The 25154-nt window shown below is 41.7% G+C and overlaps 4 protein-coding genes and 1 non-coding gene across 8 annotated transcripts in view; 3 read left to right on the top strand and 2 right to left on the bottom strand.

The window, feature by feature from the left end:
* The first annotated feature begins 922 nt into the window (after positions 1-922).
* dnajc5aa (DnaJ (Hsp40) homolog, subfamily C, member 5aa) lies at positions 923-5935 on the top strand. 3 transcript variants are annotated; one of them, XM_046396982.1, is made up of 5 exons: positions 923-994; positions 1971-2099; positions 2784-2997; positions 3102-3273; positions 3350-5935. In XM_046396982.1, the coding sequence occupies exons 2-5, from the start codon at positions 1990-1992 to the stop codon at positions 3472-3474; spliced, it is 621 nt and encodes a 206-aa protein (XP_046252938.1). In that variant the 5' UTR covers positions 923-994; positions 1971-1989; the 3' UTR covers positions 3475-5935. The 3 variants fall into 3 exon arrangements, with proteins under 3 accessions (XP_046252938.1, XP_046252937.1, XP_046252939.1); XM_046396981.1 differs by having other exon boundaries at positions 924-1089; XM_046396983.1 differs by having other exon boundaries at positions 928-1089; positions 3371-5935.
* A 1478-nt stretch (positions 5936-7413) lies between these two features.
* On the top strand, positions 7414-11360 carry LOC124063992 (tumor protein D54-like). 2 transcript variants are annotated; one of them, XM_046398164.1, is made up of 9 exons: positions 7417-7582; positions 7941-8056; positions 8192-8340; positions 8625-8672; positions 9059-9160; positions 10240-10266; positions 10557-10592; positions 10733-10781; positions 10871-11359. In XM_046398164.1, the coding sequence occupies exons 1-9, from the start codon at positions 7570-7572 to the stop codon at positions 10943-10945; spliced, it is 615 nt and encodes a 204-aa protein (XP_046254120.1). In that variant the 5' UTR covers positions 7417-7569; the 3' UTR covers positions 10946-11359. The 2 variants fall into 2 exon arrangements, with proteins under 2 accessions (XP_046254121.1, XP_046254120.1); XM_046398165.1 differs by lacking the exon at positions 8625-8672 and having other exon boundaries at positions 7414-7582; positions 10871-11360.
* A 371-nt stretch (positions 11361-11731) lies between these two features.
* Positions 11732-11803, bottom strand: trnae-cuc. Its single transcript has one exon. It is a non-coding gene; the product is annotated as a tRNA-Glu (tRNA).
* A 424-nt stretch (positions 11804-12227) lies between these two features.
* On the top strand, positions 12228-14602 carry LOC124063716 (pancreatic progenitor cell differentiation and proliferation factor B-like). Its single transcript, XM_046397647.1, has 5 exons — positions 12228-12390; positions 13614-13718; positions 13830-13907; positions 13986-14079; positions 14187-14602. The coding sequence occupies exons 2-5, from the start codon at positions 13664-13666 to the stop codon at positions 14317-14319; spliced, it is 360 nt and encodes a 119-aa protein (XP_046253603.1). The 5' UTR covers positions 12228-12390; positions 13614-13663; the 3' UTR covers positions 14320-14602.
* A 4519-nt stretch (positions 14603-19121) lies between these two features.
* nol4la (nucleolar protein 4-like a) overlaps positions 19122-25154 on the bottom strand; it is a 24575-nt gene continuing 18542 nt past the window's right edge. The window contains exon 11 of the mRNA XM_046396275.1: positions 19122-25004. Coding sequence (XP_046252231.1) covers positions 24787-25004 — 218 coding nt within the window. The 3' untranslated portion in view covers positions 19122-24786. The remainder of the gene's footprint in view (positions 25005-25154) is intronic.

Below are 25154 nucleotides of genomic sequence, written 5' to 3'. Positions count from 1 at the left end.
AGGAACAGTTACAGTCAAAGTGGCGAATCGTCAAATATAATCGGCCGCGCTCTGCTGCTTTACTTTAGCGGTCTACATATATATTTAACTTTATATACAAATATACAAGAACAGCTACATGGAAAGCAAATTGTTCTATACAGGACATGAGTGTTTACTGGTTTCATTAGGATGAGTATGGTGTAAATTAGCCTATTTGAACCCGGATGCGCACCTTATGGAGAACTACTCTCTGCCCCATTTGGTTTTGGTGGTAATTAAGCATGTCTGTGATGGGATGCAAACTCCAGTCTCCTGCATGAATGTCTTAGCCTTCCTCTCTTTCACAACATGAAGGGCACATTACTGGGTGCTGTGGCACTGGACCTAATCAGACATGAAACATGAGGGGCAGAATATATGCACCTAATCACCAGGATACTGGGCTGATCCATCTTAAAGGAATAATCTTTCCCAAGGACCCATTAATCTAAGAATACCCACGGGTGATTTGTGCCAACATTTTAGATAGCTTTCTCGTATAATCCAATTAAAACACCAATTAGCACCAAAGAGCACTGAAGCTGTTCTGGCAGCTCTCTGTGGTTAAGATAAATAGTAAACATGCACAATTAACATGTGGTTTTGGTAGTGTGAGGGTTTCTTGGTATTACTATGTGGGAAAAGTTGTGGGTTATATTTATATGCCCTATGAGTCAACTTCTAATAAAAATTTTAATGTACATTATTAACGATACTTATGATACATTATTAAACAGCTACAATGGCTGTAGCTTAGCTATGGACACGTTAATACTATTCAGTACTTCTCTCAATTTCAAATTGTCGATTTTACACTTCAGTATGAAGTACACACAGCATCCTCTCCCCATCCTCCCAGTCGCTTTAGTGCACGCGCACGTCGGCCCGCCATGGGGCGTTTGGCGGGAGGGGCGGAGTCAGCGTACTGCTGCAGCTGTCCATGGTTGCGTAGTGGGAGCCAGAGAGGGTCCGGGTACGTGCGAGATGCAACCATAGTCACGCTACACTGTCTAATATTATAACCTGCTGGGTTCGTTAGTTTTGCCGCGCATCAGAGCCGACTGAAAGGTGAGCCTGAAAGGTGCTTTTCGATCATTTATTTTCCCCTCGAGACACTGCCCCTTGCCCTTGAAAATTACTGCTGACGATCCATCCCTGCCTTGCATCGAGGACAGGCCAGGAAGCAAACCAACATGGATGCTGTGCGCTATAGCAATGCTGCTGATGATGCTTGCACAGAGATTACGCTCCTGGGGTCGTATTCACAGAGTTTAATCCTTCTTATAGACAACTGAGAACAGGATGCGAAAGGGATGTTTGACACCCGCTGGTCAGAACAGTCAGCTTTCGGTGAAAATGTTGAAAATATGCTACAGGGGGCTTCAGATAGACCGGTGCCTTTTCGTTTGGGTAAAGATGACACCCATTTGGAAGCAGCTATATATTCATGAATGGCTTTATCTTTTTTTCTTTGCAGCATCAGTTTGATAAATCTCTTTCTCTTGCAGCGAGATTTTCTGTGTCGCTGTCGGTGAGTGATTTACTGACAGCAGCAGAAGCAATCAGTGGTCTGGCAAGATGTCACCTTTAATGTGTTACCATGTAGAAATCTGTAGCTGGGAAATTGACATAATTGGTGCAGATGCCCTGAAAAGCTGTGAACAACCGACTCAGCCCAGTCAAATATAATAAACCCAGGATGTTGCACTCCTGGCTCACTTCTTCTCTCCAAAGAGAGCTGAGTCGTTCCACATATAGCCTAGCTTGTACTGGACAGTAGTATTTAATCGAGACAGACCAGCTGTTGTCTGCAGTCAGGAGGATTCAGTCACACCGGCCACCGTTGAAGGCCTCTGAACTGATATATCATGATGAATCTTAAAAGAAGGTCCCCTGTGTTTGCTTATGGTGGCCATGCAGTGTATTAAGTTTTCTGTTTGTCTGTCCAGCTTGTGGACGTGAGACATCATGGCTGAGCAGCAGAGGCAGCGCTCTCTGTCCACCGCCGGTGAGTCCCTCTACCATGTGTTGGGAGTTGACAAGTTGGCCACAACGGATGACATTAAAAGATCTTACAGGTGAGGCATCCCTCTGTGACTTCCCCTACCTCATGTCAAGTTACCACAGACGTGCGTGGCGTGATTAGTTCAGTCTTAAGATAAGATAAGATGAACTTTATTGATCCCGCAGTGGGGAAATTCACTTATTGTGGCAGAAGAGGAGTGCAAAAAGCAAAGAGTGTGCAAAAACAGTTACAAAAGAATGTAGAGGTAAAATAAATTAACAATTTACACGGTAAGTAAAAACAGTACACTATAAAGCTATATACAAGTCCTCATAAGGGAAGAAAGGGGACTAGACCATAGAATTATACAGTCTAACAGCAGCGGGAATGAAAGAGCTGCGGTAGCGCTCCTTCCTACACTGTCTGATGCAGAGGGTGAGAGGTGTTGTCCATGATCATGATGTTGTCCATGATGGATGTCAGCTTGGCTAACATCCTCCTCTCACCCACCTGCTCCACGGAGACCAGTGGGCAGCCCAGGACAGAGCTGACCCTCCTGACCAGCTTATTTAGTCTCTTCCTGTCCCGGTCCATGCTGCCTGGTCCCCAACATACCACAGCGTAGTGAATAGCAGAGGCTACCACAGAGTCATAAAAAGTCCTTAGGAGGGGCCTGCACACTCCAAAGGACCTCAGTCCCCTCAGAAGGTGGAGGCGACTTACTTACTTACTCTCTTCTTGCCAACTTTCCACACAGGAAACTGGCGTTGAAGTACCACCCTGACAAGAATCCTGACAATCCAGAGGCGTCTGATAAGTTCAAAGAGATAAACAATGCCCATGCAATTCTGAATGACCCCACAAAGCGTAATATTTATGACAAATATGGTTCTCTGGGACTGTACGTGGCTGAGCAGTTTGGAGAGGAGAATGTCAACACTTACTTTGTCCTTTCAAGCTGGTGGGCAAAGGTAAGACTGAGTGAGCAGTTACTCTTTGATTTTCTTTCTTCTACTTACACTTTCCTTCGTTTTCGCTCACGCACTGACACATCCATGGATCTGCTTGCTTGCAGGCTCTGTTTGTGTTCTGCGGCCTGGCCACTGGCTGCTACTTCTGTTGCTGCCTGTGTTGCTGCTGTAACTGCTGCTGTGGAAGATGTAAACCACGGCCTCGAGAGTGCCAGGACCAGGACTTCTATGTGTCCCCCGAGGACCTGGAAGCTCAGCTGCAGTCTGACGAGAGAGGTGAGCCCGACTCGAGCTGTGTCTCCACAGCCATTTATCGACAGGAGGTGGAACAGTGCTGAAAACACTGAAAAAGTTGTTTCTCTTTGTCAAGCAGAGGCTGGCGGTGACCCTATAATGCTGCAACCATCAGCCACAGAGACGACCCAGTTAACATCGGATGGGCACCACTCCTACCACACTGACACCGGCTTCAACTAACCTCCCGTTCCCGTCAATCCTGGCCTGCGGTCCTGCCTGCTTCCCTGCTCCACCTCAGTGAGATAAAAGAAAAGGGCAATTCATCTTTCCACCTCAGAATGAGAGCTACGCAGAGGAGAGGGACTAGTAAGCATGGCCCACAAGAGGAACTAATGAAGTCACTTAAGTCCCTTACACCCCTCCCTGATTGGTCCACAACTTCTTTCCCCCGGTACTAGAAGAAAAGAGAAGAAACTAAATTGTTTCCGTTTTATTTCTTATTTTGTATTTCTTGGCCTTTAACCACACAGGTCGCCTGCCCCACGTTCCCTCTCCCACCTTTTGCATCATGGTGTAGCATGCACTGTTGATAAAACATGGTCTCCAGATTTTCTTTTATCTTTAGGAGCATTTTTACTTTGCAAGATTCATAATGTAGGTCCGTACGTATGTGCAATATTTCCAAATGAATACAGTTGACAAAGAGCAGGAGGAGGGGGAGGAGGAGGAGGAGGAGGTGGGGGTGAAGTTTACCTGATAAAGGAAAGGAGAGCCATGGCTCAAGGAGAGATGTGTTTGTTTGCTGAGGTGGTCAGTGCCATTGTTAAACCTTCAAGAACAGAGCTGTCATATATTAGTGCAATTTTTACATCTGGTTTGCAAGCAGTACTGTTTTAATTGCGAATGCCACCTGCCATTGTCAGACTTACAGTACGTCTTTGGCACCGTGCTTGTCTTTCGTGTGCTCCCACTGAGTGTTTTTAATGTGAATCATGAGGTTGTAAAGGCACAGAGCTTTATTTGCAGACAATATCACGAATGCCTGCTGATGTAACATTTCTACTCTAGTCAGTGTGATTTAGTTTGGGTTTTTCTTTCCTCTGCCTCAGCTTTATTTCAGTTCATTCTTGCAGGATGTATAGACGACCCTCCTGCTTATCCTGCAGCACCGAGCAGGTCGCCATGGCAGTTATCTTCAAGGTAACTTTCATGTTGGTTCATAATTTCTTGTATTATGCATCTGTTATGGCAAGTGTCAATCCAGGTGCATCAATAGCATCATGACTTTGTGTTAACTTAGTGCTCACAGTTTTATTGTTGATTTTTGTGTCAGCGGCAACATTTTATTTGTCAGAAGAGATTGGCATGGGATGCCTAAGCCTTTAAAGGTATCTCAAACATAATATTGATAGTTGACATTTACTTCAATTGTCTAGATTTTCATTTTATTTTTTTACTTGTCCCAAGTTTGGTAAAGCGTCTGAGCTATTGAAATAATACGTTACGTCTTTAGTTTGTTTGTTTATACCAACTGCAAGAATAATTCATTTTAGAGGTGTCGTAACTCATTCAGACTGAATTACGCTGATGTTTTTGTTTACTTGTTGATCTTGCGCTCTACGAAGCCAAGGAGCTCCAGGTAATCCAGCTGGCTCTGATTGGAGCAGCAGCAGCCCTGGTGCAGAGAGTGACGTGTTTTTAACTGTTTTGAATACGTTAAGTAGTTAATGTCATGTGGAAAAACATGTTACACTCTTCTTAGCTGGCAAATGAAGCTGACTATATAGCATACACATAACATTTTATTATATAGTGTTATTATAATGCTATTATTATATAAAATATTTTAGGTAGTGAGGAATACGTTTTTCATCATGTTTTTAGTCCTTGTGTTTTGAACTGAAGTCTGACGACATTTTGTCCAATGCTGTGATCGTTTATCATTGTTGACTTTTCTGAATCCACGTAGAGTAAGAAGCTCGTGAGGCATATCATGTGTGAGCCATTGCTACCGGCAGCTCCAAGTAAAATGACTCTAGATTTTTCATACCACTGAATTTGCGTATATTGCCGCACATTTGCAAATTGCCATAAATTGCCATGAACATCCACAGCCACTTTGTCAGTTTCACAACTGCTAATAATGTGTTTCAATGGTTTACAACTGGTGAGCTCCTGTTGCCCACCCTCTGCTATTAACGGTATGGATGTCGACCTCTGTGGACCTTGTATGACGTTTCCTGTAACCCTTGATGAAACATAGATGTTCCCGTCATGGCTTTTTCATTGAGATACTGAAAAATGCTACTGTAAATGTTCTAAGTTGAATGCACTGTGTGTTTAAAAAAAAAACTATAATGGATCAATGATCAGGAAATGACTCTATAAAAAGACAACATAGTATATAGTGCAATTATAGTGAAATGGTTGTATGATGCATTTTTGGAATTTTATTTATTTCATACTTTGTCATGTTTCAGATGATGATTGGCTATAATTTTAACTGGTATGGTGTTGTAATGTAACCATTAAATTTAGAAATGAATGGTTTAATGGTTAAGGTCGCTTGTACATACACTTTGGCCCATATAAACTATAAACCTTAACGTTTCTGTTGTAGCATGGTAATTGTGCGTCTGGAAGAAAACAAGTGGATCGTTGATCTGATTTGCTGTTGTTGAATAAATGTTCCTGAACATTGTGTCCTCATCACATTATTTCACATGGAGATAATAACACCATGCTTTTTATGATCTCTACAAAGACTTAAGTTAAAGATAAAAACACACACAAAGCAGGCCAATATGCTGCATTGATTATACTGGAATATTTTTGGCAGAATGCAGCTGCTTAAAATGTCCAGTCAGAGGAAAAGGAAATATTGATGTCCTTCACTTACTGAAAGTAAAAATACTAATACCACACTGTAAAAAATATTCTGTTAAAGTAAAACTCTGTAAGAGTTATCAGGAAAATGTACTTAAACTGTTTTCTTTTTGGAGAAAACTGTCACAGCTGACTGTTGTACTATACAGTTAACAGCTAAAGAGCAAATGAAATAAAGTACCTCAAATTTGCACTTAAGTAGGTCTGCAGAACTTGAGTAAATCTACTCAACTCAACTTACGTTCCACCACTGTAATGTAAATAAGCCAAAAATCAGGATTGCACACAAATTCCTAATACCAAACACTAAGTTTAATTTTGAAATTTGATTTAGAGGTGAACTGTCCCTTTAACACTCTGCAGTGTGGTGGCATGCTTCGCCAGCAGATGGACTCAAGCCTTTCATTTTACCAGCTTTATTGTAGGGTGTTAATTATAAATGAGAATGTAAAGTTGACACCTCACATGCGTTACACGTTGGCTTCCAGTTGAGTGTGCTGACCATAGCCTGCAACATTTGCATTTTAAGCCTTTTTGGACAGATTTACATACATCTCGCTCATCTACACGTTATTTATTTGGAGTATTGTGAGGATATTGTGAGAATCTCTGCTTGGGAAGTTAGTGTTTCTGTTTGCAGTCAGTCTCCTCAGGGATGGTTTAAAGGCAGAGAACAAGTTTCACTATGTTGTACTTAGTACGACTGTATGCTGTAAATTAAGATTCTTATGCTTTTTTCTAAATATGCTCATCACTGCTGTCAAAAAAACACATAAAGAAGGTTGATAAACAATGGACGTGTGTGTGTGTAAGTACTGGTAAGTACTTAAATACTGTAATTTGATGCAGTTTTGAGTAACTTGTTCTTTTCTTTTCTTCTTCTGCCTTGTTATACTCCAGTGCTTAGTGCTTAACTACATTTATTTGATAACTTGAATTGCCTTCATCTTAATACATAATTTAATCATCAAATAAGTCATGCTTTATTGTTATTATTATATATTATTATTATTATCAGTAAGATTTGATCAGACACAAGCTAGCAGTGTATAAAGTAATTCAAATTAAATCCAGTCCGCACACGTTAATTCATGCATAGGTTAATCCAAAAGTGCATTATTGTGAAAGGGCCACCCTGTATAATGCGTGGAGTGCTTTTACTTTTACTATTTTAAGTATATTTCGATGCTAATATGGCTACTTTTGTACTTTGTGCAACATTTTGAATGCAGGGCCTTTAGTATTATTGGAGTATTTCTACACTGTACTATTGCCAATTTATTATTTTCTCTTCTACCAAAGTGTGTGTGAGTGAGTGTGTAAACAACATCAGTCTCAGTGATAGCCTCAGGTGATCCTGCCTCGTGCTCGTCGCTGAGCTGAGCTGATTGGACGGCTGTAACTGAGTTAGCGAGTGAAAACACTCCGAGGGGAAGGTGGCAGCCAGCAATGAACCGACCAGGTAAGACTATCTCACGCAGGTTTTACGGTGCGATTAATTTTCATAAGTGTTTTGTCTTTTCTTCTTTGGAAAAAATCGGCAGCTGAAATGCTTGTGCTGCCGTCGACGCTATTAGCTTCGTATGCAACAAGTGACGTTAGCCGTTAGCCGTTAGCTACAGCTAGCCAGGCAGATAAAGTTCAGCACTGAGGACAGCGCCTGTGTTTACTGTGCTGTAACTAAGATATAAAACCGACGGCACTGCTGCTGCTGCCTCCTGTTCCTGGTGGAACTACTGGAGTTTTAAACCTTAAATCTTTAAACAATATCTAACAGTTACAGACTTTAATCTATCTATCTGTCTATCTGTCTATCTAAGGTTTTGGTGGGGCTTCATCATCCATGAGCTTCTCCACAAGGATAACAGAAAATGGATGCTCACCCTCAGATCTAACCGAGGAGGATTTAGACAGTCTACGGATTGAACTTTCAAAGGTGATGAGGCTTTCGTATGTACTATCTGTATAGAATATACATATATACATTCTGTATATATGTAAAAACACAAAGTGGGAAAAGTTAACATGCGGTCACTCTCTCTACTTGTTCTCTACTTTTTCTTCTGCGTAGATGGAGGATGAAATTCAGACCTTGCGACAGGTGCTTTTGGTCAAAGAAAAATATGCCGCAGACATCAGGAGGCAGCTGGGCATGGGACCCCTCAGTAACTTCAAAGAGAACCTGTCCAAAGGCTGGCATGACGTGCAGACCTCATCCCCGTAAGTTGGATGTTCAGGCAGGCAGTGTAGCTTTCTACGTCATATTTTCATTGTTACTTTAAATAGCATTAAGGATGGTTAAAACCCCCCTACACATCTCCCTGGTCTTGCCCATGTTATGACACCCAACCTGTCCCCTGGCAGAACATTTGCAACGCACCGTCCTCGTGTGACACAGTTACATAACAGTGGAAAGCACTCTAATGACTTATGACTGTCGTGGTCTCTGTCTTAAGTCAAGGTAATAATCTTGCCAACTTGTGCATGTTCTGCTCTTGTTGCAGATATCTCACAGCCTCTGCCACTTTGGAGGACATCAGCCACTCCGACATGTCAGTGTTGGTCGTCATGTTTTGCATCCCATCTCATAAAAAACATTTGTAGCCCGTTTCATGGCGTGGGGGCTTCCTATGCTCACATGTTAAAGAGGGCTCTCCTCTTAGGAACAAGTGATGTGATTTTCCAGGTCAAATAGGATCGGTGTCCTGTTAATAGCCTTACAGCCTGACTTAGCACAAGACGCAGTGGTATTAACAGCAGGACTAGCCCGCAGGGTTTGTTTGACAGCCAGATGGCCTGCAGCCATTGACGTATATGGGCCTGTTGTTAACTGTTTCACATCTGAGTGTGTGCTGTCCTGTCTGCTGACACGCGTGTTGGTATTGTTACGACTTCCCCCAGTCAGGTTCTGACTTCTGCTCCTTCTCTCTTCCTGTAGTTATGTGAGGACACGGGAGAATCTCTCTCATGCAGGACAGGTGACATCTTCTGCGCTGTCCAATATGGGCGTGGCCATCACCCGCAGTCTGGCACACATGAGGTACCCTCACGACTGGCCTGGTTTCTACCCCACTAATTTCTGGAAATAAAAGTTTAATCATTTTCCAGTTTTATTTGTTAAATGATTAACAGTAATAAGCCATGACAAACCAAATGAGCAGAACAAATTGGCTTAAGATGGTAGTTTTTGTTATATATTATAATATATATTATTATTATTATATATTTTTGATATGATACACATTTGGTATAAATGCCAAACTCTGCCTGTTAATACTGAAGAAGGTACCATTAAGGTGCCTGGTTGGAAAGTCTGTCTTTGGCTAATTGAAGCTGAGCAGATGGACGGGCAGGAGACCAACAGAGAGTCACAACAATTGGACCACACATCAGAAGGATTCTTTAAAATGCAAACTGAAGTTACTATCACAGGTTGGCAGATTCCACGTCTGAAACTAATACATTTATATACATACAGAAACTAAGACAAAAGAGTATTATAAAACCACATTTGATGCATTTGAACATTTGAAAGCACTTTTATTTCCAGTTATGTTTATTTTATATTCTGTTAATTACTTTCTATCCCTGTTTATCGCTGTGCAGTGATGTGGTAACATGAGGGCCAACAGCACATGAGTCTTTTGTGCATTTAACCACCACAGCCTTAGAGAAAGTAACATAAAAAGAGACAAATGATCTAATATAAAATTCAATTTATGAGTTTCATATTATATCTTTAACATGTGTTTAGGCCCAAATAACATGAAGGTTTTTTTCTTAAAAGGCGCATTTTTCTTTCATTTTCCTGTATAAAAACTGGTTATTATTCTAAATAGATGACAGAAATCCAACATAAATTCATGCTGACCACACCAAAGTTAACATAACAAACTATCTAAAACGTTTTTAAAGTCCACAGGGGATTCCTGCTTCGAACTTAAGCTCGAGGGCCTCCCGTCTTGTGTTTTTTCTTTGTTTAGCCAGTAAGCAGCCATAATCCAATCACACTAGTACAGCTGGGCATCAGCAGCAGTAGCTGATAAGTCTGTTGTTCTCAACCATGTGGAAACAGAAGCTGCTGAGACGTTATGTGTGTGTCTGTCTTTATCTCAACAGAGCCCTGCCTCTGCCGAGCCCACCACGGTAAGATCTGTGTGTGTGTGTGTGTGTGTGCCCTGACCAGAACATGAGCGAGATTTAAAGCGAGTTTCATCTTCATTTTCGTCTGTATGCAGCTGTCATCACTGCTAAACTTTCATACGTTTCACATGAATGTTCTGTCTAGCACAAATTACAAAACATGACTGATTATAATTATTATAAAATCATTATGTTGCTTTTTACTGATTCTGTATGATGTTGTTACTGTAAGCAGTGTCACTTTTAATGCTCAAACTCCCTTATGTGTTGTGCGTCTTCGATGTGACACCCAGCACCCTGAGCCACAGCATGAGTGTGCCAGCTATGAGGTAAAAACAACATGAGTGTTTGTCACTGCTTACTGTTGTGTTTGTGTGGTTAATCAAAATTAATTCAGTTAATTAGGATTTAAAGAAAGAGCAGACTGTCAAAATGATTCTCTGCAATATGTCTTCACATTCCTCCACAGGCATTCCTCCACATTCAAGTCTTTTGAGGAAATGGTCGGCAATGTGAAGGTGAGTTTGTTGAAACAGTGGATGCGCAGTGCACAAAGTGTTCTGACTGTGTGTATGATCATCACCTGTTTGCTGTCTCCATCACACAGGACAAGGTGACCGGCAGTCTGCCAAATAATGGTGACACCTCTGTGTTTGAAAGAAGATCCTCACGCCACAGATGAACCCTTCTCACATGTCACATTAATTATTTTTCATACCATGTGAAGCGATGAAAGAAATTTATTTGATTCTCATGTCTCTGTGAATTTGTCCAATTATTTCTGATTGTTGTATTAATATCATATGGATATTAGAATGTATTACATTTGGAATGGAAAATTATTTGTAGTCTGATGTAGTCTTTTACTATGTAAATATGTTATATTTTCTGCATGTTGGGTAAATGTGATTTACAAGTTATTTATTTTTGACCTGACCGCTGTAAAAACACCATCTCAAGTGGAATTATTTGGAATATGCATTCATTATGACATTAATTGTGACATTTACAAAACAGAATATCATGAAGTACTTTTGTACTTTAAAATGTTTAAATTAAAGTCATTTGAATGGTGTGTGGTCCTCTGTCACTAATGGTCACATAGATGAATTTAACTTGCTTAGACAGTAGTGATGTTAGTGTTAATTAAAAGTCTTGCTGCCATTTCTGAGAGAAAATGTGTTTTATATTGAGCCTTTGGGTGGCGCTAGGGGCTTCAAATGTATTAACAGTTCTGTTTCACTGGATGGAAACTAGATGTCTCTCAACCACTGCGCCTGATCCAATGCAATTGACACAATTCAAAAGCTGATAGAGCCAGAAGAGAGATCAGTTCATATGTATGTATACTGCTGTCATAATAATGACAATAAAGTCATTATTTTTATTCATACACGTTCTGGACGTGCCAAAACGAGGGTCACAATAGTTGAGGAGAGAACAGAAGGAGTACCAAAAAAAAGACATGTTCCCTGACCGGGAATCGAACCCGGGCCGCGGCGGTGAGAGCGCCGAATCCTAACCACTAGACCACCAGGGAGTGGTAACAACACGCCGGATTTATGAGCTCAAGAATATGAGACAGACAGATATTCATACAACGCTTTCTATATTTCATATACTACAATATTAGTTAGTTTATAAACTTAATTAAAATCAAACATTACTTTTGAAGTTAATACTACGTTAATGTTTCGTAATGTTTTGTCTCCGATTCAGTCCCAAAAGTCGGCAGCTATCTGCTGTTAGCTTGCTGCACGTCTCTGCCGTCACCGGGTTAACGTTAGCTAATTAACGCCTAAGCGAAGCCTCCGACGGCTGGTGTCACTGGGTTCCAGCCCAGGGCAAACAGAATAACAGCACGTTCCGCGTCCTCGAGCGGCCACAGTCTCCGCCCCGTGCGGCAGCAGCACGCGCCGAGGGAAGGGAGGGGGCGACACCAGGCTCTATAAAAGTCGGCCGGCCGCCTGCACAGTCAGTGTCAGCGAGAGTGAATTGACCTAGAGGGGTCAACTCAGTCAGTTCATCCACAAATGGGCCATTGTAACAACTAGCTCCTCTTCCACTTCAAGCCATCCGCACCTTTCAGCCGCATCCGGTGCCAACAACAACATCCTTATCTTCAAGGTAGGTCGCAATAATTAGAAAAAAGAGCTGTAGCATTTCTCAGGTGTCCTTTTGGTGTGCTCACGTGTGTCTCGAGGACAGCTGCCATCCTCAACGTTTATGTTACAACGGTGATGTCTTTCCTCCTCAGTCTTCCCTCACACACATCAACGCCTGTCTCTATTAGGCCTACAAAGGTACTTTCTGCACGAGTTTCCTGTCAAGCTGTTGTCCTGCCTGCTATACGCTCAGAAAACACTTCATTAGCTTGTTCTCTGCAAGTCCATATGCATTTTTATAAACACATATAGTAAACAGGCTACCAGCCTGTGGGTAAAGTTGTTTACTGGCGGTTGTGTAAGTGGTGCGTTTAAATGCGTCAGCTGCTGTGTTTATCTGGACTTCTGTCGCTCTGCTCCCTGAAATCCCCAAAGCCATCTGCTGCTCAGCTGATGTTAAGCTTTGCAGGCTTCAGCTGGTTCTCAGTCTGCAGGCTGACAAACGTATCCTACCTTATGCAGTGTAAACAGGCCCCGAAAAGGCTCAAGTTTAACTTTATTTTTTCCCATTAAGAAAGTTGGATAGAACCATGCCATCTGTAACTTCTTGAATGAACACAGTAGTAGCTCGGATGTCTTCTAGTAATGAAAATATTTCCTGTTTGGCAAGAACACCAGAATAACCATTCGTCAGGTCACTTTCTGTGGTCACGCAGCCAGCTCGTGCACAGAGCTGCTCGAGTTCAGCCCGAACATGTGGACACGCTCTGTCACACGCACACACGCACACACACACACACACACACACACACACACACACACACGCACACACGCTCCTGTTATTTGAGTGATGGGAAACCAGACTCCAGGAGGCAGCTGCTGCTGCTTTATCACTCTGCAGCAAAGGCCTGTGGACATGTGGAATACAGCACAGAGGGCATGAACGCATGCAGCAAAAGCTTCCCAGAAATGAGTCCTGGGTGACGCGTTGATATGCTGTCAGTGCAGGTGTTCTTTCACCTCATGTCCCAGGCAGTGTGTTTGTGCCGAGTTACGGCCTGAAGCCCTGGACGCTGTGCTTTTTTTTTTTTTCAGTAACAAGAGAATTTGGTGTTTGACAATATGCACGAAATGAAAGGGTTATAAAACAAGATGAGATCAAATGGACAGGAATGATGGTGAAAACATTTTTGTCATTTTATTTTCAGCCTAATGAGACCTGTGTTTCCTCTGTCTCTCCTCCAGGTTACCATTTTCCATCTTTTGAGCGGTTTTTCCACCTAAGGTCGGAGAAAATGGCAGCAATTCCATCAGGTGGCTCCCTCATCGCCACCCACGATTACTACAGAAGTGAGTGAGATGTTTTCTGTGTGCTCTGCTATTTGCACCACTATTTTTATCTCTCTGTGGAAGGCTGATTTTTGTCTTTTGATAAACTAAAAGGAAGTACTCTTATTTCAGGGCGCCTCGGGTCCGCCTCCAGCAGCAGCTCCTGTGGCAGCGCCGAGTACATAGGAGAGGTCATTCCACACCACCCAGGTATGAAAAAGGGTTTAAGCACCTAAGCTTAAGCTTCCAAACCGAGTTCCTGTCTAACATTCCTTTTGCTCTTCGCAGGACTTCCAAGGCAAGATTCTGGCCACTGGTGGACATCATTTTTCTTCGGGAAACAGAACCAGCCCGGCATGCAGAGCGGATCCGAAAATCAAAAGTGGGTGTTGTGATATCTGAACACAACCACATTAGCATCATCAGGGGCAGTTGTGGTGCTCGTGTTCTTCTCGGTTCAGGCGATTGAAACGTTCCTTTGTGTTGCAGAAGCGGAACCTACACAGTGACCAACGGTCAGGTGACCTGCATCGCCAGGGAAATGGTTTTGAAAAGACAAGTCAGCGAGAGCAGTGAAAGTGGAAAGCCTGAAGCTACAACCGCTCCACCAGCCTCCTCCTAGACTCCCTTCCCTGCCAGCCTGGATCTCCCCGTCCCTCCTCGCACCTCCCTCGCCATCATCTTGCCATCCGTCACGAAGAGATGGAGATGATGGTGGTGATGGATGGTGGCGTTTGTCACCTCTAGTCTGTAGAGTTTGCTTTTCGTATTTGCCTGTGTATAGCATCTTTTTATTATGACCAAATGTTTAAAAAAACAAACAAAAACAAGTATGTAAAAAGTTTTTTCATTGTGTTCTCCTCATCACTTGACACTGTTAATAAATAAAAAGCTCGCAGTCAGTACTTACATTGTGTTTTATTGATCTCACAGCTGTTATTATTAACCCTTAGAGGTTTTCTTTATTATTATTGTTATTATTTACCAATTTGTGACATAATCTATTTTGTGTGTTTATGAAACTGAAGTGTCTTCAGGTGATCCACTCACCAGAGCAGCTGTTTTATAACTCTGACAGGGAGCACAAACAGCCTACTTACCAAACAGACCTAATCTGTTTAGCTTCCTTATGATTAGCAACGATTAATTCAGCTGTTAATAGCTTACATGAGGCCTCATCTGAGCTCGAATGTGGGTCAGCAGCTTCTGGAAAAGTAAAGGTCAGGACAATTTAATGGTATTTAATGTGGTTCAAATATGTTGAAACACATGCAGCGTGTTGTGCCATATTTAAGTAAATGTATGTCTGCGCAAAACATTTCTGAAAGCAGATCACTGGTCAGCTAACAGTTTTGTCACACATCCTTCCATAGTGACTGTACACCCTAAAAATAAAGTAGTTGAAGTGCTGGAATTAAGTCTTACATATTTACTAGAATTGCTTTCAAACATTTAATGCTCACCTGCAATCTTTGTCCTAAAACCAATCTTTAGTGAATTTTTAAAAATATAATTTAGCTCAATTCCTCGTCATTTGGATCTTAAAAATATTGTTCTGTGAAGCCATGGGGCACCATTGACTGTCAGATTGATCACTAAGTGCACTGGTTCTCTGAATGGACTCTTCTGTGAAATCAATGGGAACATTTTGCAATGTGTTCGTTGACAACTAAGAATAGTCTGAACAAAGTCTGGTTACAGTTCACCTCTGCTGATAATCTCTCTGTCCAAACAGGAAAATCAAACATTTCCAGTACTGTACGTGGAGCAGCGTACTGGGACAAAGATTTTGTCATTTAGGCGACATGAGTCATGTTTTCAGGACATCAAGCAACTCATATTAAAACTGCCTGTCCTACCCGTCCTATAAAGCTGATCCATTCCAGGTCACGTAGCAGAGAAGCACTTGTGTGTCTAAAAATGTCCCCTGGTCACGGCCAAGTACAAACACAGACTCCCATGTCACCTAATTGGCACGGGAGTTTCCTGTCATGCACATGCTTTATTTTAAAAAGAAATTATTATTGGTGAGCGCGTTCTGGGTTAACTTTTACAGGTCAAGGTGAAGGACAAATCCGCAGAATATTTATGTAAGAAAGAGTACGAGTTGCAATGATAAGCAATGCACCAGATGGAGGGGAGAAAAAGGAAAAACACGAAGGATTTTGGTGATGCTACAGAACCCTGAGCAAAAGTTAGAATAGTTAAATACGACATTATACTGTTCATGTAAAAGTAAAAAATAAGATACCAAATGCAAGGCCCATTATAATGAAGCCGTAATGTATTTAATCAATGCCACTATGCAAGGTTACATGGTTTACCTTTACTTTTTTACCTTTATTTTTTATTTTTTTATCTGCTGAAGTGTGATGATTCGATCCTGTTCTTTGTCATGTATTTTGTGTTTTTATCGTTGCTGTTGTTCTTAGGCTGTGGAAGGACACAATGCATGCATTTCACAGCTTTTCCTGCAAGTCCATCCTTAAAGAAATGCAGTTAAAATAAGTAAATGTAAATTTTAACTGCATTTCTTTTGACGCTCAGTGAAACTCTGTTCTCGCGTCAGAGTCTTTTAATACACTGGTCAGCCGTCATTGCTTCTATTGGGTGGAAAATATTTGCACGGCTGGGCAGGGGAATCTGGGACAAAGGCATCTGGCCCAACCAAGACCCGGTGCTGCCAAAGAGTCTGACCCCCCCACACCCCACAGCACACACAGCACATCGTTGTGTAATGTTAAGTGTTTGTCTTTGCATGTGAAGTGGGTTCAGAAAGTCTACAGGGGACCAGGTGGTGTCCGGTTTTAGGTCTATATTTGATCAGCAGCATGAACACTCAACGTGAAGTGCTGAGCTACTCATGCTGAGTCCACGTGTCGCTCGGGGGCTTTCAGTGTCAACACCGGAGTGATGCTGTCAAAGTCCCACTGCGACTGATCATCTCCACAGGACACACTTGTTTATTTGTATTTGCTGTGTGGATCATTTTGGGGATTTTCGGAAATACCCCGGAGATTTCGTGTGAAGCTGATCTGATAGTTCAAGTGTTGGACCTTTACTGATAAACAACTGCAGTTTTTTGTGAACTTGAACAGTTTGTTAATGTTTTCTCTCTAGAACCTGTTGTGAAGCGGGTCACCTGAAGCCAAGCTGGGTTTGAAAAAAATGAATACATTTTTAAATTGCTACCTATAAATGTGTGGAAAATATTTATTCCAGAATTTAGGACATGGCCAAACGGTTGGACTGATTACCAGCTTGGCCCCCTGGATTATAAATCAGTTAAAATCAGGCTCATCTGGACCAGCTATAACGTTAAAAAGCTGCTCAGATGGAAACACATCACTGATAAAACACTCACGGGGGTCATTTTCCCATGTGGCCTACTTTAAGAACATTTTGCTCTTAAATCTTTTGCTTGTAGCTGAGTAGTTTTACATGATGGTATTACTTCTTAACTAAAGCAAAAAAAATAAAAAACTCTTTCAGTAACTTTTAAGCTGAATAAAACATGATGTGCCTTCATAGATTTAACTGCCCAGCAGTGTATAAAACAATTAAAATGATCTCAGTCAGTGTTAAAATTGAACAGGCTCATAATGACATGATAATATAGTAACATTTCCACAATTTACTCCTGAAACCTAAAACGTATTTTGCTACTAACACTTTTTAAGAGAAAGACTCCAACGCTTTCCCCACACCTGGTGACTCATAATTACTAAAATCTGCATTTGACTTAAATTACACAGTGAGGAAAAGAAAAACAAGTACGGAAACGATGACGTCGCTGCCGCGTCACGTCGACCTGAGTCTGGTGGAGCACGCAGCGTCCGTTTCGCGCGTGCAGCCAGCTGTGAGTGCTCTCACACCCGCGTCAAGCTCTGCCAAAACATGTGCCAGCGTCACTGCTCCACTTCCAGTGTGAAATCACAAACCACGCAAGCTAAAACTGGGTCAGACTACGTGAAGCCAAGACCACCGGACTAAAAATACGTGAGGTCATGCAGCACATTTAATAAGATTTTAATAAGAGCACCACAGTTGTGTTAACGCAATCAATTAAAGCAGAGCTAATTAGTGTTTGTTTTGACGGAACAGAGGCCAACAACGGAACAAACACTAACAAATATCTTCTACCTACTCTCAAAACTTTACGTGTGAACGTTTTGGTTTGTGATTTGTCAACTTTTGCTGCCAACCAAGCGAGTTAGCAGTCGAAGCTGTAAATGTGTTGCTAATAGGCTACAACATTCAACGTAACAGAAAAGTGTCGGGGCTAACTGCTATGTATTTTACTCTTTTCTTTTCTTTTCGACGTGTTCACTCAGTTATAATATATTGTGTCGCAGTGTTTTCTTTAAACCTTGGATGAGGGGCAGTGAATCTAATTTGGCACTTACAGTCCGCGCTTTTTGTGGGTGAGTTTCTTGCTAATGTGCTAGCTCGTTATACAACACCTTTAGTCCACGTTAGTCCACGCATGTGGACAGAATCTCATTGTTTTCTGATGTCCTGTAGGCCTCTTCTTTTCACAACTGCTTAGAAATAAATACACTATATGGACAAAAGTATTGAGGCACCTGATTATGACACCAACAGGGACTTCAATGACGTCTCAGTCTAAACACACAGACAGCTTTGCAGCTTCCACTCTCCTAGAAGGCTTTCCACAACATGTTGGAGTGTTTCTGTGGGAATTTTTTCCCATTCATGCAGTAGAGCATTTGTGAGGTCAGACACTGATGTTGGATCAAAAGGCCTGGCTCACAATCTCCGTTCCAGTTCATCCCAAAGGTGTTGGATGGGGTTGAGGTCAGGACTCTGTGTGGGCCAGTCAAGTTCTTCCACACCAAACTCATCCAACCATGTCTTTATGGAGCTTTGCTTTGTGCACTGGGACACAGTCATGCTGGAATAGAAAAGGGCCTTCAGGTTGGAAGCATAGCATTGTCCAAAATGTCTTGGTATGCTGAAGCATTAAGATTTCCCTTCACTGGGATTAAAGGGCCGAACCTGAATAACAGCCCCATCCCACTCCTGAATTCAATAATAAAGAGCTGTGTTCCAATATTTTGGTCCATATAGTGTATCTCAAAGACCTACAGTCGTCACCTGCTCCTACATGCATAGTGAGGACATAAGAATGAGCTTTCTTATCAACAGTCTTTATTTTTCATTTAGCAGGGACAGTAATGTAGTTTCTTCTGTCCAGCCCATACAGGTTGTGTTCTTCCAACTATTTTTCCCTTCCTGCTTTCTGCAACTCTGTTGCCATCTTGTGGACAAACATCTTCACTCCTGAAAACAGTAAATGTGTGTCACACGGCTTGTATGCTTTCTTTTTGATGTGAGACTATAATGTTTGCAGATTTTTTTAACCAAAAAAAAAAAGAAGAAGAAAGAAAGAAAGCACAGGGGAGGTCCCGGTTAGATAGCTCATCGCACTATTTTATTCAATTACTGACATCTCAGGAGAAGAGGAGAGCCTTTCAACTCTGCTGTTGGTAAACCGCTGTTGTTTTTTTCTTTAAGTTGTTTTTTTTTTCCATAGCGTTGATGCAACACTGAAAAAGCGCTATTTCCAAACAAACACAGGTCCCTCATAAGTGATATGTAAGAGGCAGAGAGAATCTCACCTGGACAGTTTTGCATGAAACATACAAATGAAACAGGTTCAACCTTTTCTTTTGTCTTTTTGTAGTTTCACATATAATAATAAATATCCATACCTATAAACACTCCAAAAAAAAAAACAAAAAAACAAACAAAAAAAACAAACCTCAAAATATTAAGTCACAGGTACTGGAAAAAGCTCCACTTTTAAATCACAATGATAAATGTACAAAACAATAGACATCTCATATAAATGTTAATGGTTTTTGTTAGAGAATTAAATCTCATTTCAGAAGAAATCAGTGGATAAAAACTAAACTTGGAGATTCAGTATTTCCTGAGGTTTATGGGTTCCCCTTAAAAGGCCAGGAGAGGGGAATGGCTTTTATGTTACCGAGGAGATATTACAACAGGTCAAAGTGTACCTTCAGGGTACCAGTTGGGTTAAGGACAAGGAGTTTTCCCTGACAATACAGTCGGGATATTAAAAGATTCTGAGCACTTAATGTAGTATAATAAATGTACCGACACCCAGCCGATCTCCACTCAGGCCACAATAGTATTCTAAAACAGCTCATTAAAGTCATCTTGATTCTTTTAATAAATCGTCGCTGGTCCACTTTGAGAAGTTGTGAAGCTCGCTTTTACTTAAGATTACCTTTTTTTTAAAAAAATGCTGGAAGCCACCACATCACCGGAGTTGACCACAACCAGTTGTCACGGCGCCGCTCTGACCGTGTGACCAAGTAGTCAAAGAGGTCACGTCTGCACTGGATGCAATGGAACAACAAAAGAAAAAAAATATCTGGGCAAATGTACACAGATTAGGGGCTGAGGTGAGGCGAAACAGAAATAGCCTGAAAAAAAAATGCAAAAAAAAAGAGTATTCTGAAAAACTGTACATGTAAACATCACACTTTCACTGAGTCCAAAACCAGAGGGGAAAATACAAAGCTTCACACAGGTTTACAGTACGACCCCCTGCACAGAGCTACAGTCTCTCACCAGTGCAGGAGAGGCAACAATTGAAATAATATAAATAACAATAGAAGTAATACAGACCACCACCAAATGATAAGTTAAAACAGGCAAGGGCTAAAACCACTTTGATTTTTTTTTTTAAACAGTGCTGTACCCACAGAAAAAAGAAAGATCTAAAACATCTTTTATCACTCTTTGTACAGCTATACAGTACATTTATCTGACCACTTTAGCAATCCACAAGCTACCAGGGCATTTTAATCAACACCAATAGATTACATCGTCCAGTCAATACAATGAGAAAATCCATTGGGCATTATTAGAAAAAAACAAAACAAAAACAACAAAAAACAAGAAAACAACAACAACATGACAACACACGTCAGTTGTCGTTGATCACAGTAACTCCAGCACACGGCTAAAATGTTGCTCAGCGTAGACTTAAGACAGTTTACAAATCCGCAAGCTAACGTTCGGTTGTGGAGACGAGACAAGATCAACATGGCATCACTGAGTTAGACATGAAGTGAGGAGGATCTGCTATGGCTACAGTAACAAACAAACAGTTGGAGGAGACGAGGAAGACATGTGTGAGGACTCAGGTCCCACTTACATCCACGATTACCGGCACGGCTGTTTGAGTCCAGAGGGGTGTTTCATAAACCACTGAAAACAGGATTATCTCAGAAACTCAGGACGTTTAAATACCGTACATCTGATCTACATCAGTGTAGACCAACCCGGTCCTGGTGAGGTTAGTTTTCAGGCTCAGCTTCACCTCAGGCCTGAAGAACGTCACAATCAATCTGTCAGACTGAAACACTGAAGGCTCCTCTGCACTGTGAACAGTCTGCACAACATGTAAAATTGAGGTCACATGTCAACATGTGATGCATTAAATGGTATAATTCAAATCTGACTTCATATCTTCATTCTAAGTCCGCTTGGGTGCTTTTAAATGCACAGCAGTTAAAACTGATGAACAGTTTTGACCCAACTCATTAAGAAACTATTCCACCGTTTCTAGTTGCTTTAAATGTCACATAAGGAATGTAAAGAACCAAACACACAGAAATCCATTCATTACATCTGCAGAAAGTGGCAGACAGGAGCAACATTGTTAGTCGTTTAAAGTCACATTTCTGTCCACATGATGAACACAAGTTCAGAATTCACCCTCTTTCAGCTCTGTTTTTGGTCTCTACCGACTCCTGAGGGAAATTTCTGGTTCTTTTGCTGCTAAATGTTCCACCATGTTCACAAGGCAGTTGCTAATTGTGTCTGCCTGCTGTTTGGTGCTGTGCAGGTACTGTACAGTGGGTTTTTAGAGCATTTTCACTGAAGACAGCTGCCTGCTGCTGCTGTGGCAGAATGAACAAAAACAGTTAAGTCGGGGGGTCAGACAGTTAAACAAGCTGAAACTCCCTTTAAAGCTCCGTAAAACTGAGAGAGGACCGAGATTCAGGTGATAATAATCCTCTGTGGAATAATCCCCACGACTCCTCTCACATCGCATACTGTCAAAGGATGCATTTTTATTAGGAAAAATGTCAATTACGTTTTGCCTCTTATGTTAGTTTTCAGCACTAATTGTACAAAGTTCATGTCATTCATGCAGAAGCCACAGTATCACGGCTGCAAGCAGAGCGCAGCATCAAGCAAAGTTCATCTCTGCTTCTGTCAGTCTGATCTGAAACAAACAGCAGAAAGCTGCAGTGATGTTGTAAGCTTCTGCTGTAATATTTTACTCTGTATACTAGTAGTTGAATATGCGTCGCTCCGTGGCTTCGAACAATGCTGTGTCTGTGTTTCAAAAGGCGTGAAATAAACCAGACACAACATCTGAATGTCCACGTGAGCTCCAAAGCGGCTGTATGAAACAGATTCATCCTGGTTTCTTTTCACAACAGGCTGCCTTTATGAAACACCCCTCAGACGGACCGAGCAAACTGATGAGTTCAAACTGCGCTCCAATAAGCTTGTCACAAAGAAGCCGCTTTCTTGTTGTTTTTTTTTATTATTATTATTATAGTCATCAATAAAGCCTACTGACAGCCGCTTCTGATTGAGTCGAGTCAAACTGTCCTTTGTCGTAATCAGTTCTCAGTATGTTTGAACTGAAGCTGATATTCCAAATGAGGTAAAGACACACTCACGTCACTGTGTTACGTTACCTTAATCCTGAGCTATAAAGTGCTTCCAAACTTGCAATAGAATTTAAATGTAAATGTAACACAGCCCAATCATGGCACGGTAACAAAAAAAACCCTAAAAACTTAACTCATTTAGCATGGAAATCCAACTGTAAAGCGAAATGGTAGTAGTAGTGGTGGTGAAAAGTTTACGAATGGCACTGGAATAGACTGTTTTATGCTAAATAACTGATAAATACGATAGATTTGTGATAAATACAGAAATATATCTCTCTAAACTTTGACAAATCAGTAAGGCGCCACTTTCAGGCTGCTTCTGAAGAGTCATCGTCCTTGTTTGGAATGTTTCAGCCGACTGAATTAAATCTTCACAGATTGAAAACTGGGTCACTCCACACACACACACACACAAACACACACAAACACACACAGAAACTGACATACTGTCAATATCAACACTTAGGCCAACAACAAAAAATCCACATCCATACGCTTAAACGACAGTTTTTTGTGCTGAGTGACTCACCATTAAAAGTGTCTGCTGTGAGACTGTGCTCTAGATCTGCTTTGAGTACTCTTGTGTGCCCTCAGACCACGCACACACACATACACACACACACACACACACACACACCATAGCAGAAAGCTGGGAGAGTAAACTGTGATGCGATTACACCTTTTTCAAAAGATTGTCTCTTGCTTCTTTTCAGTGTGTTTTCTGACACGGTGACACAATGAGAGGAGATGTTGGAGAGAAGGTTTGACGCAGCCGAGGTCAGAGGGGACGATACAGACGGACGGGGTTTCTTTTGTCTGTGCAGCCCACACACACACACACACACACACTGCATGCAGTAAAGTCAGATGGGTGTGAGGGTGATGCCGCTGCATTCATTTTACTGTTACAGTTAACAGATGCGTCTGAGCTCAACGTGCCCTCTTTAACATAAAAAATACTCACAATTCCTTCACCAAAAAACAAAAAAAGACGTGCAACATTAAGTCTCATTTTTCTGCCAGGTCCTATTTCCTTTTATCGCTATGGATAACTGATCCCAGTACACGAAAGTGCCTCTGTTATGAGGTATGCAATGAAGATCAGTATTCACAACAAACAACAACATTGAAATTGGCTACAATGCTGCATGGGATATCATTTCTTTTTTCTTTTCTTTTTGTTTTTACTACTTGACAGTTACAGCAGGAGGAGATTGTGGTAAAGAACTCCCCCTTTTACCTCAAAACGCTCCGGCAAGTCTGACAGTCATTTCACTAAGCACACCATTACTGATTATCTTCAATATTGCACCTTTTTCCACTTTTCCAGTAGCGCTGGTTATAAAACCATGAGTCTAAACAATATATTAATCTCCTTTATTTCCCTGACAGGTGTCTGTGACCTCAATTTGCATACCCATGCTTCTTAAAAGCCTCCCTCCTTTTTAAGTACCGAGGAATTGCCCGTGATAGAAGTATTCTTGATAAAATAACTGGAAATGAAGTCATGTTGTGTAATGAGTCTTTGTCTCTATTAACCACGTGCCTAACAATCTGGAAACTTTCTGACCACACGGCCTGTTGGTCGACATTTACAGGTGAAAACTGACAAACACTGTTGTTTGTTTGTTTGTTTTTTCTTTCTCTACATTTTTCTTTCTGCGTATATCTAAGTCAGCACGTCCTTCAGTAGCTGTTGAGGTTAACAGGTCAGTGGATTTAGCAGCGATTCATCTACGCTCTTTCAGACAGCAATGCAGAAGTGATTTTTCAGAGAGTTATCGACTCGATTTTGATGAGCCGATCAAATCATGCCACTGTACAGCATATTTTACATTTTGGGTAAAGGTAGAAACAAGATGATGACACTAAATCACCACTATTTAACCATTAATTTGTCCAAACATCTGCACAAACAAGCCAATGTGGCGTTATGGTCACAGCTAATTCAAGGTTAACACGTCTGGTACCCCCCCCCCCCCCCCCCCCCCATGTACCAGTGCAGATCATTTTTTCACATAGATCATCACTTCCTGAGACGAATGGAGGCTGAAGTGGTAAAATGAATGGGATGAATGGCTACAGATAACAGGGCACTAAGGTCAAAGTGAACCAAATGCATAAATAAACATTTTTTTCAGCCTGTGATATGTCCTGGCCCGTCCAAATACATAAACATGTTGTAATGAGTAAAGATACCATACCTACAGGACCCACTGTGCACTGCAGTATCACTCGTGTACTTGTGTCTTTGTATGCAAGTCTGCCCAAATACGTGTATCAGAGAGCAACAAAGGTGGACAGGCTAGAAGAAGGTCTCGCCGCCGTCGAGCTCGGACTCAGTTCTGCTGCAGGATCAGGTTTTCCAGCTCATCTGCTGAGCGCAGCAGGAAGGCGGCGGACTCCCGGTATCCCGCGATGAGCTGCCTCACCGCTGTGACCTCCGGAGGGCTGAGCTGAGCCGAAGCTCCACCGCCTCCACCTCCCTGACCGTGACTGTTGGAGCTGGAGGAGGAGGAGTTTGGGGCAACTGACTTCATACTCAGATCTGTGGGACCTGCAGAAACAACAGGGATGATTTAAGAAAAACGTCCGGGAACAGCAAGTAACATTAGAAAGCTTCCCTGAGAAATCTTTAGATGTTGAGCTGTCAGACTATGACATAAATACCTCTCTACCAGCAGAGAAAAATGCCCATCAAGTATTT

This window comes from Scatophagus argus, chromosome 8, assembly GCF_020382885.2.
Source record: "Scatophagus argus isolate fScaArg1 chromosome 8, fScaArg1.pri, whole genome shotgun sequence".
NCBI lineage: Eukaryota > Metazoa > Chordata > Actinopteri > Scatophagidae > Scatophagus > Scatophagus argus.
This window is presented reverse-complemented; position numbering and strand designations above follow the sequence as displayed.